This window comes from Vitis riparia, chromosome 6 (genome assembly GCF_004353265.1).
Source record: "Vitis riparia cultivar Riparia Gloire de Montpellier isolate 1030 chromosome 6, EGFV_Vit.rip_1.0, whole genome shotgun sequence".
Lineage (NCBI taxonomy): Eukaryota > Viridiplantae > Streptophyta > Magnoliopsida > Vitales > Vitaceae > Vitis > Vitis riparia.
Genome location: NC_048436.1, coordinates 8,811,799 through 8,830,759, shown reverse-complemented (window position 1 = coordinate 8,830,759; position 18,961 = coordinate 8,811,799). Strand labels below are relative to the sequence as shown.

At 36.1% G+C, this 18,961-nt stretch overlaps 1 protein-coding gene across 2 annotated transcripts in view; it reads right to left on the bottom strand.

Moving 5' to 3' along the window:
• The window catches only part of LOC117915710 (la-related protein 1A), a 28,438-nt gene that overhangs the window by 3,160 nt on the left and 6,317 nt on the right, over nt 1-18,961 (bottom strand). For both annotated transcript variants that reach the window (XM_034831344.1, XM_034831345.1), the window contains exons 2-13: nt 16,428-16,983; nt 15,949-16,105; nt 15,107-15,197; nt 14,794-14,865; nt 12,504-13,084; nt 5,840-5,909; nt 3,952-4,056; nt 3,504-3,844; nt 3,210-3,353; nt 3,062-3,125; nt 2,496-2,641; nt 2,093-2,197 (exon numbers count right to left, since the gene is read on the bottom strand). In XM_034831344.1, the coding sequence (XP_034687235.1) occupies nt 2,093-2,197; nt 2,496-2,641; nt 3,062-3,125; nt 3,210-3,353; nt 3,504-3,844; nt 3,952-4,056; nt 5,840-5,909; nt 12,504-13,084; nt 14,794-14,865; nt 15,107-15,197; nt 15,949-16,105; nt 16,428-16,983 (2,432 nt within the window). The remainder of the gene's footprint in view (nt 1-2,092; nt 2,198-2,495; nt 2,642-3,061; nt 3,126-3,209; nt 3,354-3,503; nt 3,845-3,951; nt 4,057-5,839; nt 5,910-12,503; nt 13,085-14,793; nt 14,866-15,106; nt 15,198-15,948; nt 16,106-16,427; nt 16,984-18,961) is intronic.

Genomic DNA, 18,961 nt, shown 5'->3' with positions numbered 1-18,961 from the left:
ATAGTTTTTTCAGTTTAATCTCCATGAAGGTACTATATATGTACAATACAAAAGTTCTCAAAGTATTCTTTATATTTTAAATTGTTGCTTAGAGCATTCAACAAAAATAGAAAAACATCTCAAATTTGTTCTAAAAAATCATCTGTTTTCAGAAAAAGTTTTCAAAAAACTGTTTTTTAGAAAACTATTTTCAGTTCTAAAAAACAAAAAAACTATTTTCAATAACAGTTTCCAAACAGGGCCTCAAATTTTGTAATGAAAGTTTTTCAACGCATTATGCTAGATACTATCCCCCTCACAAAAAATCCAGCTTCTTGCATTTTCAGCTCATAAATCTTCCAGGAAACCCTTCAAAAATCTCAAAAAAAAAAAAAAAAAAACAAAAAAGGAACAAAAAAAAAAACCTCTTTCCAAGCTGTTAGGGAAGCAAGTAAATCCAAATTAGCTGGATCTGAATCAGATAGTTTTACTAGCAACTTTGTTTGCACACTCACTCTTATATGGTGATCTTGAATCTAAAAGAAAAGGCCACAGAAATTTTGAGTTTTCAAAAACCACATTTAAGTTAGTCTTTTCCACTTTGACCATACATGTGTTTATTATCTTGATACTACATTTCCGATGCTTCCTAAGACAGTAACATAGGGTTTCCAGTCACCTCTTATACTAGTTTCCTGTATCATGTTTCCACGCATTTTCAAGGCCAGTTGGGTTTTGAAAAACCAGATTTAAGTTAGCCTTTTCCACTTTGACCAAACATGTCTTTATGAGCTTGATAATACATTTCTAGTACTTCCTAAGATAGCAACAAAGAGGTTCAAGTCACCTCCCATACTAGTTCCCTGCATCATGTTGCCATATGTGCTCAAGGCTCTATTTCACTTTCCTGCTCCACACCCAATTCCCTAAGTGGTAAACATGGTCATGTTCTTCATTTCTGTTCACTACATACGAAAAGGAAGGATTCCAGGAGTTTTCTATGAAACAAATCTGATTTTGGTTATTTGACTAGGGCCTTTTGCTATTCTATTTTTCCAAGTTTGTCTTTGCAAATCTGGTCTAATATGCTATTCAAATGTCACCTATGAACCATTACCCCAAGAATCAATGGGAAAGACCTCCATATTTTATTTACTAGATTTTCACTTCAACTGCTTTAAAGCTTCCATTTAGGTGGTTCTAAGAGCTTAATCTTAAAACCCTACAATTTAAAACAACAGAAGTTCAAACCAATGGATCTTCTTCAACCATTCTTCCCAACTTCCTGAGAAACTCAATAGTCCAAAATGACAAAGCTTTATCAACTTTCTGCAATGCTATCACAACTCGACCAATTCGATGATTCATCCCCAGTATTCTAGGCTTTTCCTCCATGACAACAGTTAAACCCATACAGAGCCATCTTATTTTGTCATCCACCAATTTAAATGAATTTCATGGCCCTTTCTTCTCTTGATAATCCTCATAGCATGGGTGGTCTATACACTTACTGGGCCATCTTCCAGAGTGGAAGAATTTTTTCACTATAACAATTCTATTAAGCGTACAATAATTTGCATAAAATAATATTTATTTTAGTCAGCATTAATACATGAAGTGGGAGAACTGCTTACTGAAACAATTTTCATCTAAGAGTTAAGCCTATTATAGTTTTGCATAAAATTGTGTGTGCACAGGTGCGCATGCCTACAATCTTTCATTCAGTGTGTGCATGTGTTTCATTTTCATTTTTTCCTGAACCAAATTACAACATTTAATTATCATCTAGTACATACCATCACCATTTATTTTTATTTTCAGTACGTGTAGTCCAATTAGCAAACTTCTTCCCAGCAAACAACAGACATTATATATGTTTAATTTGCTTATTTGCTTAACCAAAGCTACTACAGCTACTGCACATATGTCATGTTCCATAATTGTCTATTCTTCATTTCATCACATGCAGTCAATAATTAGCAAACTTCTACCCAGAAACAATGAAACATTACACATTATTTACCGCATAAGCATGCATAGCTCAAAGTTTTCAGCAGCCAATCGAAGAGTCATTTGAATCAGGAAAAAAAAAAAAAAAGTTACTAAAAGTTACCAGTATTTTTCGAGACCATAAAGATTGCCTTGATGGTAGAAGTCAATGGTGAGCTGCTCAAAATCCTCATAGAGGTCCTCTCTGAATTCCTTCTCCAAACCATAACTGGAAATGAGAAGAAAAAAATAATAAAAAAAAAAAAAAATTAGGAAAAACATCCAAGAGTGAAAAAGCAGACAATTTTTGTGTTTATCCATATCTTACAATGTTGTGTGGTAGTGTCGGGGTTGGGGGAAAAAGGGAGAAAGATAAAGGAAGAGGGGATTGGAGTTGGATTGTTGTGGTTCTTAGAGGGAACACGTGCAAAATAATAAGGAGGCAACGCAAAGCAAAGCTGAAAACTTGAAAGATTGCCTCAACTACAAATTTTCAGCATGCAAAAAGAGTTACTGGAAAATAGTACCTATAGAACCTGAAGAGGCATTCTATTCCATAATTATAATTAGCAGCTGCATCTTCCAGTGCAAATTTCCGGAATTCCTTATACATAGAATGGTTAAACATGTCTCTAAGGAAGTATGACCAAAACCTGTACAGTGTGTTCATTTCCTGCATGTAAGAAACAGAGTGCTGATTTCAGTACCATAAGTTACCACTGCACGTCTAGGGCTAATATGTTAACATCAGGAAGTTATCAACTTGGATAAAGGAACAAAGCTTCAAAAGAGTTGCTAGGGCAGGCTTCAGTATATGTGTGCATGTGGACACATACTCCTTATATCACACAGACAACACACACACATGTTACACATGCACACGCAATGTGTGGGTGTGTCAGAGAGAGAGAGAGAGAGAGAGACTATCTACATTCATGTTAATATGAAGCAAAAGGCCCCTGGCAAACCTAGCCAAGGAAAAGAAAACAAAAGGAGGACACCCATGTCCTGTAATTCCCAACTTTTTACAATTTTGTAAGATCTTTGAAGGTCATAAAGATATTAAGTGATAAAGTTCAGAGATAAAAGCAACCTCACTGCAACCAATTCCCAATTTCTTTCTGTCACTTAGGCACCGTTTTTGGTACTTCAAGTACCTAATGAAAAACCAAACACATAAGCCATCTTTCATAATCTGGAGAATGCAAAGATGCAGACACAAAAACAAATAAATCACTTACTTCTGCTGTTTGAAACCATTTTCTTCTAAAAGCTGATGACTAGGATGCTGAAATGGTGGAAATGGCTTTGGCATGGAGCCAACTGGTGGACTGCTGCCAGAAAGGCTCCCACGAGGTGAATTGCACAACTTTGAAGACCTAGGACTGCAAATTGAGATTTTAACTCTGGATTAGCAAAGCAGGAAGTGGAAACTTAAAACGGTAGTACAACTTGAGCATTATTTGCTTAGTACTTTGGAAGTGCTTTCCCATCTTTTGACATCAAAGCACAGCCAACAAGTACTTCAAACTCACCCATGATTTTCAGGAGGGGTAGAACCAAAGAAAAACCCGACTGAATTACTTGGTGGACTTTCTGATATGATGCCAAGAGAGTTACGACCACTCCCATGATTTCTGAAGTTGCTAGTGAAGAATCGCTGTTTATGGGATGTCTGCTGCTTGGGAAAGCCTTTATTTTGCTTCCTTCTAGAATTACAATTTCCTGACTCCTCACAACCACTGCTCCCAATAGAATTTTCACCTGTCTTTGCATTTACTAACCCTGGAACAATGCTGGAGGATCTGGAGATTCCATCTCTATTCTCAAAACTAAAGCTATTTTTTCTACGATTTGATCCCTTTGTTTTTAGTTCCTGGGAATAGTATGAACATATAAGAACATCAAGCAATGCAATTGAGAAACATAAATAGAAAGTAAGAATGATGATAATTAGTGAGAAAGAACGACGGGCTCCTCAACCTGCTCATAAAAGAAAAGGCCATCATTTATAGCAGAAGCAAGCTCATTGGAAATTGATTTTGATTCCTGCGCACCATTTCCAGATCCTTCCCCTGTCCTGCTATTCTGCAGAGCAGAAAGAGACCATAATTCATAAGATTCCAACACGTTTACCATCCATTAAGTAAAATCTCAGGCAAGCACAAGTGCATGCAAAAACATGTGCAAGCACACAAGTTAGCCCACACAAATAGAGATGTCTGAATTACACTGAACAAAATTATTTAAATCCCATTACATAATTATTTGAGACAAGTTTTGCTTTAAGACTGCATCTGACTAGATTAAAAATAAAATAAAAAACATATCAATTTACTTTAAGTAACAATGCTGAAAACCTACATGCATCAAAGCAAGCAACAGAGAAAAGAGGAAGTTGGAAATGAAACTGAAGCCATATAACTCAGGACAACTCTATTTCTTGGAATTGTTAATTCAGACCTTAATGAGAAACATGATGCGACTGATTTCAAGACATTGGTGAGACTGGAGGATAAGAGTCACTAGCAGTTTCAAATAATTGAAAGAAGAAGAGGAAGCTTGAAATTCACTATGCCTGAGGCTGTTGGAGTCCATCTGATGACACTTTCTCAGAGAAGATGTGGAGACCCTAACCATTTTCTCTTGCTTGGTTTAAAATTGAACTAGGTGTGTTCAAAATTATTGCAGATCTTTTGACAAATCTAGATTGTCAATATTCCTAAAGGCGTTAATTAAAGAATAGTTGGAACATAGTTAATGTGAGTTTGTGAAGAACGAAAACCCAATTTTTCCTTCATCTAAAGATTTACATACCATATAAAAACACAAGAGTTGACCAACTTTAGGCTAAACTAGGAAACATCCTAACTCCCCTAAATTAAGAGATAAAAAATAGGATCTAAATTACAATAATATCTGTACAGCCTATTTACAGAAGAATAGTAAGTCAACCATTCCAACCCCCCCAAAGCTGGTGCAAAAACTTTTGCATCCCAAGCTTGTCAATGATCCGATCAAAAATTGTATGAGATAATCCTTCAGTGAGAACATCAGCTAGCTTTGGTCTGATCATGATATATTAGATAACGAGCTATATTTATAGCTGCTTTATTATCACAGAACAACATCATTGGATTCTTCACTTCCACCCTCAAAACTGAGAGTATTATTTTCAGCTAGCGTACTTAACATATCCCTTCAGCTATTTCTCCAAATTATGCCACTGCACTAGAGCGAGCAACCACTGCTTGTTTCTTGCTTCTCCTAGTAACTAAATTCCCACCTAAGAAGGGTACAGTAGCCAGTAATTAACCACCTCTCAACCGTGGATCCACCCAATTGGCATCAATTTAAGCTTCTAACTTCAGCTCCTTATCTTTCTGAAATAAGAGTCCCTTTCCCAATGTCCCTTTCAAGTATCAAATGATTCAATAAATTGCATCAAGGGGTGATCTAAGCGGAGCATGCATAAACTGACTTACTACAATCACTACATAGGCTATGCCTGACCTTGAATGTCACAAGTAAATCAGTTTTCCAAGCATTTGGTGGTATATTCCACGATCAACCATTTCTTCTTCCTTTTTATCTCCTAACTTGAGGTTGGGCTGTAATAGAGTACCAATAGGCTTTCAACCAAGCACACCTGTTTGTTAGAGAAGATCTTAGGTGTATTTTTTGTTGAAAAATGAAGATTTCACAAATTTTCTAACCTGTCTATATAAATCAAACACAGAAAAGAGAGCAGGTAAGGAAAGATATGCAAATGGAAGATAATCAGATGAGAGAATAAAGATAAGCCACATTTACAAACAATATAACCACTTGACTTCTACAAGAAAATGAATATACGGACCAATAACCTTACCTGTGTGACAATCACAAGTCTGTGAACATCCTGATCATTGACAACCATCTCCTCATCCTCATCATCAACCCTTTTTCCAATAACACCATTCATGGAGAACAAGGACCATTAGTAACCACACATGCTTAATTAGAAAAGTAAACAAGATTAAAAGGAACACTATTCCCCTGCATTTTGTACATTGAAAAATCACACAGCTACAATAGGGAATACCCCTATTCTTCCACAAGTAAAGCAGATAAATCCAAAAAAAGTGATTTCAACAGACATGATAGCTTTATCCCCACTAAAATTGAATAAAATTGAGAAAGAAACAACACTATTTCCAGTTAAAGAGGAAAATTTCTTCTTATCAATGACATTGGCAAACAAAATTTTTATGGACATTTTTTTTTTTAACCAGAACATTTTATAGATAAATGTCTAAAATACCTCTGCATGAAGACTCCTTGATGAATATAAGATAAGAAAGCTCACATAAGGAGGCCATATTCATCTTCAACAGGGTTTTGAACACATCTGAACAAATTTCACTCACATTAAAACAGTTTCTATTCTTCCAAAGAACATCTTGACTGCTGCAAATTGCATTTGAAGAATCTCATTGTAATGGAAGAAACAAGGTCAATCAGATAGCACAAATCTCTATAAAGTTCTATCTCACAGGGTTTTCTCAAGTCTCATTTTCCAGCATCACAAGTCATAGTCTACCATGGACAAGGCTACTTCCAATCCAAATTGAAGAATTGGTCCTACAAACCTGTCACGTAGAATCAAGGCTAAGGAATTTAAATAAAGATCAAGCACATGTTTTTCATGGTTGACAAAACTCCTTTCAAATACCAGCAACTTGCTCAGATATATAAATCATTAAGAAGCCTTTGCTGAGCAAAGGACAAATGTTTATGCTTTGTGCTTGCTTGCAGCTGCAGTTGCTGGGATGGTGTCATGATAGCTAGGGACAAGGGAAGGGCCCCCTTTTTATCCTTTGCTTGGCAAATCTATTGCCAAATGTTGAGTTGATACCTGTAATTTCAAATTTTGGTCCTTGTTGTCATTGATAGTTTTGTCAAAGATAATCAGTCTACTGTGGAATGCAGCATCACAAGAGGTTCAAAAGAACATTATTTTTTCCACCAAAAAAGAAAAAACAAAAACACGACTAAACCAAACCAAAAAATTAAAAAAATAAAAGATAAAAACAAAACTATTTTCCCTTCCAAAAGATACTCGTCCTCCTTTTATCTCAATGTCTAGGAGTATGTCTAGGAGTATCAAGGGCATGAAACACGGATACATTAACACGGATTTTGATAACATATTGGACATCGATTTGGAAAAAAAAGGAAGTTAAGGAAAAATATCAGAAGTGCAGAAAAATACTTTGACAATGTTAATAAAGAATAGAATCTATATTTTAGATTCAAAATATCATTAGTCACAGGCATGCATGATAAGTATGTAGCGTGTAGAGTGGAACAAAAGTACCTAATATATAATACCATATAACTTAGCCTTCTAAATAACATTAATAAACCTATTTACACCTTAGACATTAATACAACCAAAGCAGCACCACATGAAGCTCCTATGGGTTCAGATCTCTCCATCTGGAAAAGAAACCAAGAAAAGATGTTGAGAACGGCAAAGAAGAGAGTTCTCAACCTTCTTGAGAAGATTTAAAACCATTATTAGATCTGAAGTGCACGAGTGTTGGAGTGGAACTCAAGTTCTTGCCCACTTCACTTATAAAAGATATTATCCCTAAATAAATCAATGAAGCCAAAATAAGTGTGATTGTTAGAGCAATGGTAAAGGTCTTGGACAGTTAAGTTTACGTGTGTAGTTCAAGTCTTAAGAAGGGCCATTTTTCCCTATAGTGGGAAATTAGGTCTAGGGTTTTCAGAATAAAGTCCTGCGCAATTCAGGAATAAGAAAATAAGGTTCTAGGATAAGATTAAGGATTCAATATGGTTAACAGAGGGATTTTATATCAGGTTTGAGTTGAAGAACAAATAGTCTTTGATTGCAAAGAAATTATGATGGGGAGAAGAAGCCTTGGCAATTAAGGAAAAGAAATCTAAGCAATCACACCTAGGATTCCAAACTAACCATGCTAAATAACAACAGTCAAGCACTCTGAACAAGTGATCATTTATTATTAATTGAGAAACTAGAGAAGATGAACAGCAGCTGGAGAAGAATTTGCCTATTGTCGAGGAAGACTTCCAAGGTAAGGTTTGTGGAAGAGAGTGGAGGGCCATGGATTGTTCTCACAGAGGGAACCCATAGAGCTTCTCTTCCGTTGGTCTTAAGAAAGAAGAGATTGATTGGCTTTGAGGCCATTTGAAGAAGGCTTCAGATATGGACAAGTCCCTAGGATTTAATCTCAAATACAGGGAAAAAACTATAGTGCACCTCTTGGAGGTGAAAATAAACCCCGATGGCAGATTTTGCAAATCACAAAGTTCATAACAGGCCAAAAAACAACCTTTCTGGTGATCCCAAAAAGATTCAAAAGTAGTGGATGGGGAAACATTAGAGAAGCCATAGCATCTTCAATTTTTTTTTCCCTCTCAAGCAATGGTTATTAGGGAAATACAAGTAGTCAAAAATGGCAAGGAGAAGCTAGATAGGAGATGAGATTACAAACCAGTAGGGAGATGGGCTAGGGCTATGGTTTGTGAATTCCCAAAAGCACTAGTGAGGAGGATCGCAATAGGCAGAGTTAATGTGGTGCCAGGAGATTTTAAGAAAGATCAAAGATTGATGTGGTGGCTTTGTTATCGTGGATGTAGAAACCGCTAGTCTGTCACTTACAGCGGGCAGAGGGTTGGTGAGATCAAATGGGAGCATAATGCATGGATCGTTGCAGGTAGAGGAGGGCCTTTATGTCTTCAATATCCAGTTATGGTGGAAGTGCCACCATACCTCTCTCAAGTGGTGCCAAGTTGTGAGACTAGTGGCCGAAAGGTTAGGGGTGAAGGAGAGGGTCTGGCATGTGTTGGCAAGGGCGTGACAAGGCAAGGTTTGTTGGTGCAAAAGGAAGCAAAGGGTGCGTCATCTTTTGATTGTCAGAGTAAGACGACAAGATGGGGGGCATCTGATGTTTTTGAAAAGGTACATACAAAGGGGTCAAGGGGTGATAATGGCAGATGTAAAACAATTGGCAGTGGTGGGGGTTGTACGAACATGGTGTGTTTTAAGGGTGTTCAAGGTGAGGCCACGACAAGAAGTGAGGGGTTGGGCTTTGAGGAGTTGAAAGGAGCTCATATTCTTAATGGCATCTTCAGTGAAGAGGCTTGGTGTTGTAAAGGCCTTTTGGAGAAGGAAGTTGTTTCTTTTTTAAAAAATGGTTTATGTGGCTTGGGTTGGGTACTTTTAGGCCAAGAGGCCTTATAAAGTGAGAGGTCTCTAGGCTTTTTAAAGGAGGAGAGGGCTTCATTGGATTTTGATGCAGTTAGGGGGGGTCCTTCATCACTAACAGAAATGTTGTCTTTCCCTCAATGTCATCTCTTTTGTCGTCGACTAACCACTCCCTATTGACTAATGAGGCCCAATTGGAGGAAGTGGTTAAATTTCCATGTTCCTTCCTTTTCCTTGCATTCTCCTTTGGGGATGAGGCTTCTTCTTCTCCTTTCTCTAAGTTTGGGTGAGAGGGAGGGGTTCAGTGAGGATGATTTGATGACTCATAGCTAGATGGAGGGATGACTGGGAAGACACCATAATATTTTTATTCAAGCCCATCGAAGACGATTTTGGTTTATGGGAGTTCAATGGTGTTTCCAACCAACAACGAGAAAGAGACAGTAGATGCAGAGGTTAGGCCAAGCAGAGCAAAGGGAGGGTCGATGGTTATTCTGAGGGGGGAGAGGTTTCATCGGAGAATTGGACCTTGAGCAGATTGGTTGCTTTCCATAATTTCTTGAACATATGAACAAAATCAAACTAAGAAAGGGACATGAGGGCACGATGTGTAGTAGAAGAAAAAGTAAATATGAGTCTTCACATTTTAAAAGACAGCTTAAGAAACTGGAGTGGTCAATGAATTACAATGGAGCAGAAATAGAGAGTGGATGGAGCAGAGAAGATGGATTACTCATTAGGTGACAAATGAATTTAAGAATTGTATTTTGGAACATGAGAGGTGCTAATGATGATAATAAAAGTATGATTATAAAGTCTTTGATTAAATTGCAGAGGATAAACTTAGCCTGACACAGGAACTAAAATCCAAGATCTGTCACCTAGTTTGGCGCAAAGTTTAGGAGTTTAAAGATTCTTAAAGTAGGGTCTGGCGAATTTGAGGGGTGTTGCAGGCGCAGTCATAGTTTCTTAGGACAATAGCTAGAATTGGTGAGCATGAAAGTAGGTGAGTACTCAATTGTGTGTCATTTAAGGAATTGTGATGATGGGTTGGTTTTATTCATAGGGGTGTGTAGTTCTTCTTGTTAGAGGAATAGGAGGGCTTATGGGCAAAGTTGGGGGTCATTACGGGGCTATGGAATGACCTATGGTGCATTCGATGTGATTTTAACATTGCCAAATTTCTTGGGGAGAAATGTGGAGATGGTAGGTTATCTACGACCATAAGGAGATTTTCATAAATCATTGAGGACCTTCAATTGAGAGATCTTCCCTTGCTTAGGGTGCCTTTTACTTGGTGTGGGGGGTTAAATAATCAATCCTAGTTGAGATTAGGCCCATTTCTGGTATTTAAGGGGCCAGAAGCCACTTCAGTGGGGTAGTGTAATGTACGCTACCTAGATCTGAGTCAAATCATTCACCTATTATGTTAGATGGGTGTGGTTTGAGGAGAGGCCCTACACCTTTTAAATTCAAAAAATATATGGCATAAGGAAGAGGGTTTCAAAGATATATTGTAGAGATGGTGGCTAGGGTTCAATTTTAGGGGTTCTTATAGCTTCATTATGGCAAAGAAATTGAAAGTTTTAAAGTCTAATTTGAAGAGTTGGAACATAGAAGATTTTGGTAATGTGGTAATTAGAAAGAATATGGCTCTTTCCCTAGTGGATTCTTGGGACTCTAAGGAGAGGATGGGAGCTTTATCTCAAGAGGAGGTGGTTGCAAGGGAGGAAGTAAGGATGGAGCATCATAATTAGGCTTTATGAAATAAACTAGCTAGAAGCAAAAATCAAGGTATGGTTAAAGGAAGGTGATAGAAATACCAATTTCTTTCACAAAATGGCCAATGCAAATAGAAGAAAGAAATCTTTGGCTAAGGTTAAAATTAATGGGGTTTGTTTAACGGAGGAGATTGAGATTAAGGAGGGTATTGTCCGATCTTGTAAGAACCTCTTGTCAGACCTAAGGGAGTGGCAACCCTATATCAAGGACATATATTTTGACGCTTTAAATGTTCAGTGGACTAAGTCGGTTGTAAATGAAGGTCCTCTTCCTTTACTCAATTTTCTTGATTGGTTAGGTGCTAGTTGAGGGCTGATGATTTTTTGTATCCCCTCTTCTTTTGTTTGTGCCTTTTGGTGCCTCTTGTATACCCCCTGTATGCTTTTGGGTCAGCCTCAAGGTGCCCTTTTCTAATATATTTCTTTGTGTGTTTGCCTATCAAAAAAAAAAAAAAAAAAAGATGCAGCAAAGTTTGAGGAATCATTTTTAGAGAAAGAGACGTTCAAAGCCTTATTAGAGCTAAATTGGGACAAAGCTCCAAGGTCAGATGGTTTCTTAATGGCTTTTTAGCAATTTAGTTGTTACTTTGTTTAGGAAGAGGTGATGAGATTTTTTAGTGACTTTCATGAGCAAGGTAGATTTGTAAAAAGTCTCAATGCAACATTCTGAATTTTGGTTTCGAAGAAAGGGGGGTAGAAGATCTTAAAGATTTTAGGCCTATAAGTTTGGTGGATAGTCTTTATAAGTTATTGGCTAATAGGGTTAAAAAGATGGTGAACAAAGTGGTCTTCAAGTTCCAAAATGCCTATGTGGAGGGAAGTCAAATTCTAGATGTTATGCCTACAACCAACGAGGCCATTAACTCTATGTTGAAAAGCAACAATTGTGGGGTGCCATGTAAGCTTGACATTAAGAAGACTTATGATCATGTTAATTAAGACTTCTTACTTTCAGTTTTGGAAAAAATGAGGTTTGAGTAGAAGTGGATCAATTGGATTAGATTGTGCATAACAATAGCAAGTTTCTTAGTTCATGTGAATGGCACTTCAGGCTTTCTTCAAAGCTCTAAGGGCTTGAGGCAAGGGGACCCACTCTTGTATTTATTTATGCTAGCCACGGAGGTGCTCAATTGCCTTCCTAGAAGGGCTATAGAGGGTGGATATTTGTCAAGTTTCAAGGTGAGGAGTAAAGGTGGAGAAGGAATGGAGGTTTCTCATTTGTTGTTTGTCGATGATACTTTGGTTTTTTGTGGGGCCACTCATTGATTAGTTGGGTTCTTTTTTAAGGAGGGAGTAGTTTTTTGTTGTACATTTTCTTTTTTTTCGGGACGCCTTTTAGCAACCAATGCATACGTCTTGTGTACGTTGATACACTCTTTTTAACGCTTTATTTATTTTTATTTTTTTTGATAGGTGACACTTTTTATGATTTATATCCGCAGAACTAGTGCAACATATAAAATCCACAAACAATGTACAATAATTACCATCAGACATATAGAAAAATCATGAGATACCTTCTAGTCGAAGAAAGATCAACCTTCTTGCTGGTTTTGGGCTCCGGTTCTAGCTCTTCATCAAGCATGAATGGGCTTGCAAAGTCATTAGAAAGGTCACTTACTGCAAAAAAAGATGACACCTCGGTGCTTTCAGACTCATGCCCAACAACTGTTGTGGCCTCAGTCTCTTGCACAAAATCTAGGCAGGGATTATAACCAGTGCTGACATCTGAGAACCTGGTATCTGACTCAAAATTCAATCCATCACTTGAATCCCCATCTCCTCCAATCAAAGATTGTGCTCCATCATCAAACCGAACTTTCTCAGAATTGTGTTCTGCATTACTACAATGCGATACTTCTAAAGTATCTCCATCTGATGGAGAGTTCAACACCAAATTTCCATTGTTCGACTGAAGTTCACAGTTCCCTTCAGAGGTTCCAGTTGTGTTGTCTTTGTTGGACTCACTATTCTCATGATCAATGACAGTCTTCTCCACAACTTGGCCCTGGGGACTGTTAGCTTTCAATGGCAGCCCATGCTCTATAGAAGCTGGAATCCACCTTGACCACTCATCACGTCTTCTTATCCTGTCACACTATAGGAATGACAAATAATCCAAGTCATCGGATGAACAATTAAGCAACAAGTAACTCATTTTTGATAAGTAAATAAAGAGTGTATTAAAAACAAAGCACCAGAAATGTGCTTCAAGGTATACAGGGAGTATACAACGGGCGCCTACAACACCTCCAAAAAAACAAAGAAAAAACACCAAAAAGGCACCCCTCAACAAGAACTTGCAAGAATACTCATAAAACTTTTAAATCATTACATTCTTTTGGTAATTTAAATCAGCCTTCAAAACTTATGCAAATAAAATCACCTACTATAGGCCCATATACCATGGACTAGCGGCCCACTTATTAATCCATCTATATATTAAAGCCCCCTCCAATACTACTTCCAAAAGCTTAAGGTGGTCTCAATCACAATACCTAATGCAACTGTCTGATATGGATACCAGCATCCATCTACCATTTTAGAGAAAGAGGACAAGAGGAGTGAGAAAGAGGATGATTCATTGAAAAAGGCTTTATGTTTCTCTTTCTTTTTTTTTTTTCTTTTTTTTTCTTTTTTTTGACAAGAAAATGAAAACTACCTCTCAATCGAGGTTTTTGATGGAATTTTATGAATTTGAAATTTTCCAACCAAAAAAAAAAAATGAATTAACAACTTGTGAAATTCAAGATTTTGGACTACTGCAGAATCAAGCAAAAGGAAAAGATGACAGAGAACATTGCTAATATTTTAACTACATAACAAAATACAGGAGCCTATATGGGAACTGTTTCCTAGACTTGAAAACACGTTTGAAAATTTTTTATTGAAAGCTGTTTTGGAAACTTGTTCTGAAAATAGTGTTTTTTGAAAACATATGTTAATTGTTTTCAGTTGTTTTCTAGGGACTGTTTTAGAAAATAATTGTACAAACATGAAGAATAATTGAAAATAAAGCATTACAAATAAAAGTTACTTTTATAAAGTATTTGGAAACACAAAAAACACATTGAGAACATTTCAAGTTCCCAAAAAGACTTTTTTTTCAGAAAACATCAGAGAACTGTTTTTGAAAACTATTCCTAAAAGCTGTTTTTTGGGAACAATTCTGAAGAACATTCCCAAATAACCCAAACACCCCATTAACCTACACAGATTGGAATGGATTATCAGTATCCTCCCCAGATGAAAAACCTTCTCTACTTTTAAAATTTAAGTAACCAATTTAACAGTAAACTTAATAATTCTCGTCAACCCTTTTAAACTCGTCGCCTTATTTCAAAATGACAATTAAGTACCCATGCCGAAAATTGGATAAAATTAAATTCAAGCTGACATAATTCAGTTTGAAACTGAATTCTGGCAGAAAAAGAAAAATTCAACACAGTTTTAGAAAACTTGGCAATAAAAATAATTTCTCTTTATTTAAATTTTAAACAAAAGAAAGCTTTAAGAAACTTCAATGAAATTTAGGGTTCAGAGCATTAGACTGAGAAACTAAAAGAATTATGAAAATTGGATTTCCAAATTTTGCAGTAAATTTGGCAATCTGAACAGGTGAAAAACTCAGATTAAAAAAACAAACAATAAAAAATCCACCTTCACAAATTAAAAACCATGTTCCTACAACTCTGGTTTCAAAGAACAATTTTTTGCTCCCAACATATATACAGTAATCAACTCATTAATGATCAGCAGAGTGGTCAAAGAGAGAGAGAGAGAACTAAAAAAAATAAAAAACCTTACCTGCACCTCTACTGTAGTAGAACTCTGCAATGCCTCAAGGATAAATTGTAAATCTGTACTCATCTTCTTAACCTGTGATTCATAACATATAATTATTAAAAAAAAAGAAAAAAAAAAGCAGCATGAGCTTAATGGATTGCATTACCTGAAGCTGCATGACAAGAAAGCATGGTTAAGCAAATCTAACACACGAAGTTTACATGCAGCAATCAGGTATGAACAATATACCATTTACGGTAAACAGTACTAGCTTAATAACTTACGCTATTCTAACATAAATATAGAAGCATTGTACTGAAAAAAAAAAAAATACCCTTTTAAAATCAGCAATGATGGATATTGGAACCCATCCTTGGTCATCCATCAAAGAAATCAAGTAATGGTCATTCTGCAGATTTCCATCACTGCCAAAAGAAAGGTAAAAGAGTTGGATAATAAGAGCATGGTATTTATGCATGTACAGTATTACATAAAAAGATTCATTTACATTTTTAGTGAATAAATAAGCCATGAATGTTCCATGGCCATGTTTTAGGTGTCCCTAGGAAATTGAAAGGCTTAATTATGCTTTACATAGGATTAGAGAAACAAACCCATCATCAGAAAAGGGATAATTTGGAAGGGTCTTGTAGCCATCATCACAAATGATGGTCAAAAATGACACAGCATTACTTCTCAAAATCCTAAAACTCATCCTGTGCCATTAGTTATGATCATGAGTTCCATTTATTTAATGGTTCCATTCTAGGTAATGCTCCCTAAAATCCAATTTAAAAGATTCCCAAGCCATTCCATGCCCTAGGGAAGTCCAAAAAATATCCTATAGTAAGTGTGGTTAAGCACAAATAAGAATAAAGATCTGCTAAAGTGATGCTACACCTAATCATTTTTTTTTCCCCTCTGCATGGAAAGATCTTAACCACCCATATCTTTTACTTGATTTCTCCCTAGAATAGAAAAGCCATCACAACCAACATCCAACTACCCAGTGAAGAAAATTGAGACGAAAATTTATGGGGACAACTAGCAATTTTCTTTTTAAAAAATATGAAATGATGGATGGAACATTCATCAGGAATCATAAACCATAATCTTATTTCACATGAAATAAACTGAAATCAAACAGGACAGGCTGGAACGCCTAAGATGACTTACCTGAAATAATACTCGATCTGTTTTACTATATTAGCCCTTAAAGCTTGTGTTTCTGAAGGTGGTATTGGAGCACCTGGACTTAAAGATGGTGGAATAAAGCGCGGATGAGGGCCCCTAATAGAGCCTGTAGGTGCAGGAGGAAGATAGTAAGCAGGACCTGTAAAATAAGTGCATACCATGTTGAATGCCATTATAAGACAAATTAGACAAGCAAATAAACAAGGATTATTTTATTCAAAAGAAAATGGCAGAAGCAAATGAAGAAGGTAGCTTGTCATTAATAGATTTCACGGAGGTGGAAGTGGCTGAAGGCCCCCTTAATTTGGCCTTGACAAGCCTATATTTTTTCCTTTTAGTGTCATTCTGGTGTCTTTTATTCAGACATTATGAGATGGCCTATCAGGGCCCAAAAAAAAAATACACAAAAAAGCAAATGTTTGGAAGGAAAATGCAACACACTTTTACAATGTCAAGATTACCTGGAAAGGCCGGTCCAACCATGAACCCTGGAGCTGGACCAAAAAATGGAGGCCTTATGAAAGCCCTGGCCCCCATACCTTGTTGCATCTGAATGCCGTCTCTGAAACCCAATGGTCGTTGAGGATGCCATGCAGGGTTAAAATGGCCACCAGGTTCTTGCAAACTAGGTCTTCTATTCGGAAAATTGACAATATAGGCGTTGGGGTCTCCCCGCGGTGGAGGCTGAACACTTCTATTGGAATCGATACCATGAACTGGTGGAACAAAAGCTTGCATGGACGTCTCAGATCCAGACTTCACTAAATGAGGGTCAACACTAGGAAGGGGCCCAGTACCAGGTGGGTAAGCATAACCAGAAACTGGAATATGCGGCACAGATATCATAGGATGAAAAACAGGTGGCATTGGCGGTTGATGATAAGGTAAAGGTACAGGGAAAGGAGGTCCACCATTTGTATTGCGCTTGGAGCCTGGCTTTTGATGACGCAGCGGCAAATGCTTGTGTGAAGGATTAGGGTTTCCAGATCCATGTGATTTTTGTTGCCCAACTGATCCCTGGAACAGCAACCAAAAAACATTAACCAAAGCTAGTAAGGTACAGCAACATCAGGTATTTAAATCACTTAAAGAAAAAAGTTATTGCAGCCTTACAACAATTCATACTGGTTTCATGCAGAGGCAACACAGCAAGAAAGATCACGGTAGCAAGTTGCTGTAATATTGAGGACCATATTACTATAACACTGTTGTTTACACTACCATAGCAGTTATTAAAGGTATGATATAGGGTTTTGAAAAACAATTAGAACTAATTCTAATTTAAAGGATGAGGTTGATAGATGAAGTGCTTAGATAGCTTTATGCCTTGTTTGGTAAAAAATGTATTTTTAAAAAGTTCTCCCTTCTTTTTGTCTAATAAACCATCAAAAGGACAAACTCAACTAGCTAACAGTTTCCAAACTGAAGGCCAAGCCTATATCAAATAATTGATCAGCGTGTTTCATTCTGACAAAAACAATGAAAACCAAAGAGATTTTGAAGAACCTATTAGGAAAGGAAAAAGGAAAAAAAATAAAAGAAGTTAAGATGTCAAAAATAATAATACAAACTCATCAATGCAGTTGAAGTAAATTTTGATTGCCAAATATGTTAGTAATATGTATAGTTGTTAACTTGTGAAATGTATTATGTATTGTTTTTTTATTTTTCTGTATAATACATTGTATCAAATGGTGAATAGTCTTATATCTCTATTGTAATTTTTTTTAAATAGGGAAAAATAAATAGAAAAAATATGTATACATACACATATTTATTGAAAGGATGAAGTATGCAATAATATATAACTAATTAGTATGGGTTCATCACAAAATTCACCAAAACAAAGCCTTTTTGAATCTTTAACTATGCTTTTTAGTTCCAAATTCTAACTAACCATATTACTTTTGTGTTGTTGATATATGTCTTTTTTTGTCATCTACAAAGTTACAACTTTTCATACTCGCCATCATTCCTTTCTCATCAAAAAAATTAAAAGAAAAAAAATCAAAAATCAAAAAAATAAAAAGAAATTTAAAATAAAAAAATAAAAATAAAAACTAATATATTGAGTAAAAGTTTTTATTTATCAATCATCATCCTTTTCAATGTCAATATTCAAATTATTCAAACAAAAATTCTGCATAAAAATAAATTTACTTGATTTCAAACATGGCCTTTAACAAGAAGAATGTAGCTTTTCATGTAAAATTATTTTATCTTTCTCCATTTTATGATCAATTTCTAATCTCACTATACATTGCAAACAATTAATATAATAATTCTTTTTAAAAAAATTACTTGATTTTTTAAAAAAATTATGAAAAATAGTTTAAGGTATATGTGTCATTGTATTGTTGTACCATGTATCATATTGTGTAACATATGTATATATCATAAAGTATGCTTAAAATAAGATATGAATTGCAATACATCTCAATTTTCATTAAAAATAAAATATATATATATATATAGTGTTGTATCATACCATGTATCATAAGTTTTTGACAACTACAATAATATCACGTTCTAAAAAATGACTAGGAGGCATATCAAAGGCCATCCATGTAGATTAGTTTGTGACAATGTACAACATGTGTCAAAAGGCATTCATCCAAAGGAGACAAAGAAAGTGAGAATCTTGCCAAAAGAGGCATGCAAAGCTAGGTTAGTATGTGACATATAACATAAGTCAAAAGGCATGCATCCAAAGGATGCAAAGAAAGTGAGAATCTTGCCAAAAGAGGCATGCAAAGCAAGCATTGGAAGCCCATTGTGTTATTATCATTGACAAGCGGAGATCCTAAAAGAATTGGGGCAGTTAAAAGAAGAAAACTAAATGAACTTGAAAAAGTTTATTTATTTCCTCCTTTCCGTCCATTAAACTCTTCTCCCTTGCTTTCCAACTACATGAGATAACGTCACTTCCTTCTGCAGTGTTATGTCTTCTCTTCCACTCTCACTCAGGAACAAAGCAAGAAAGCAGCTAATTATC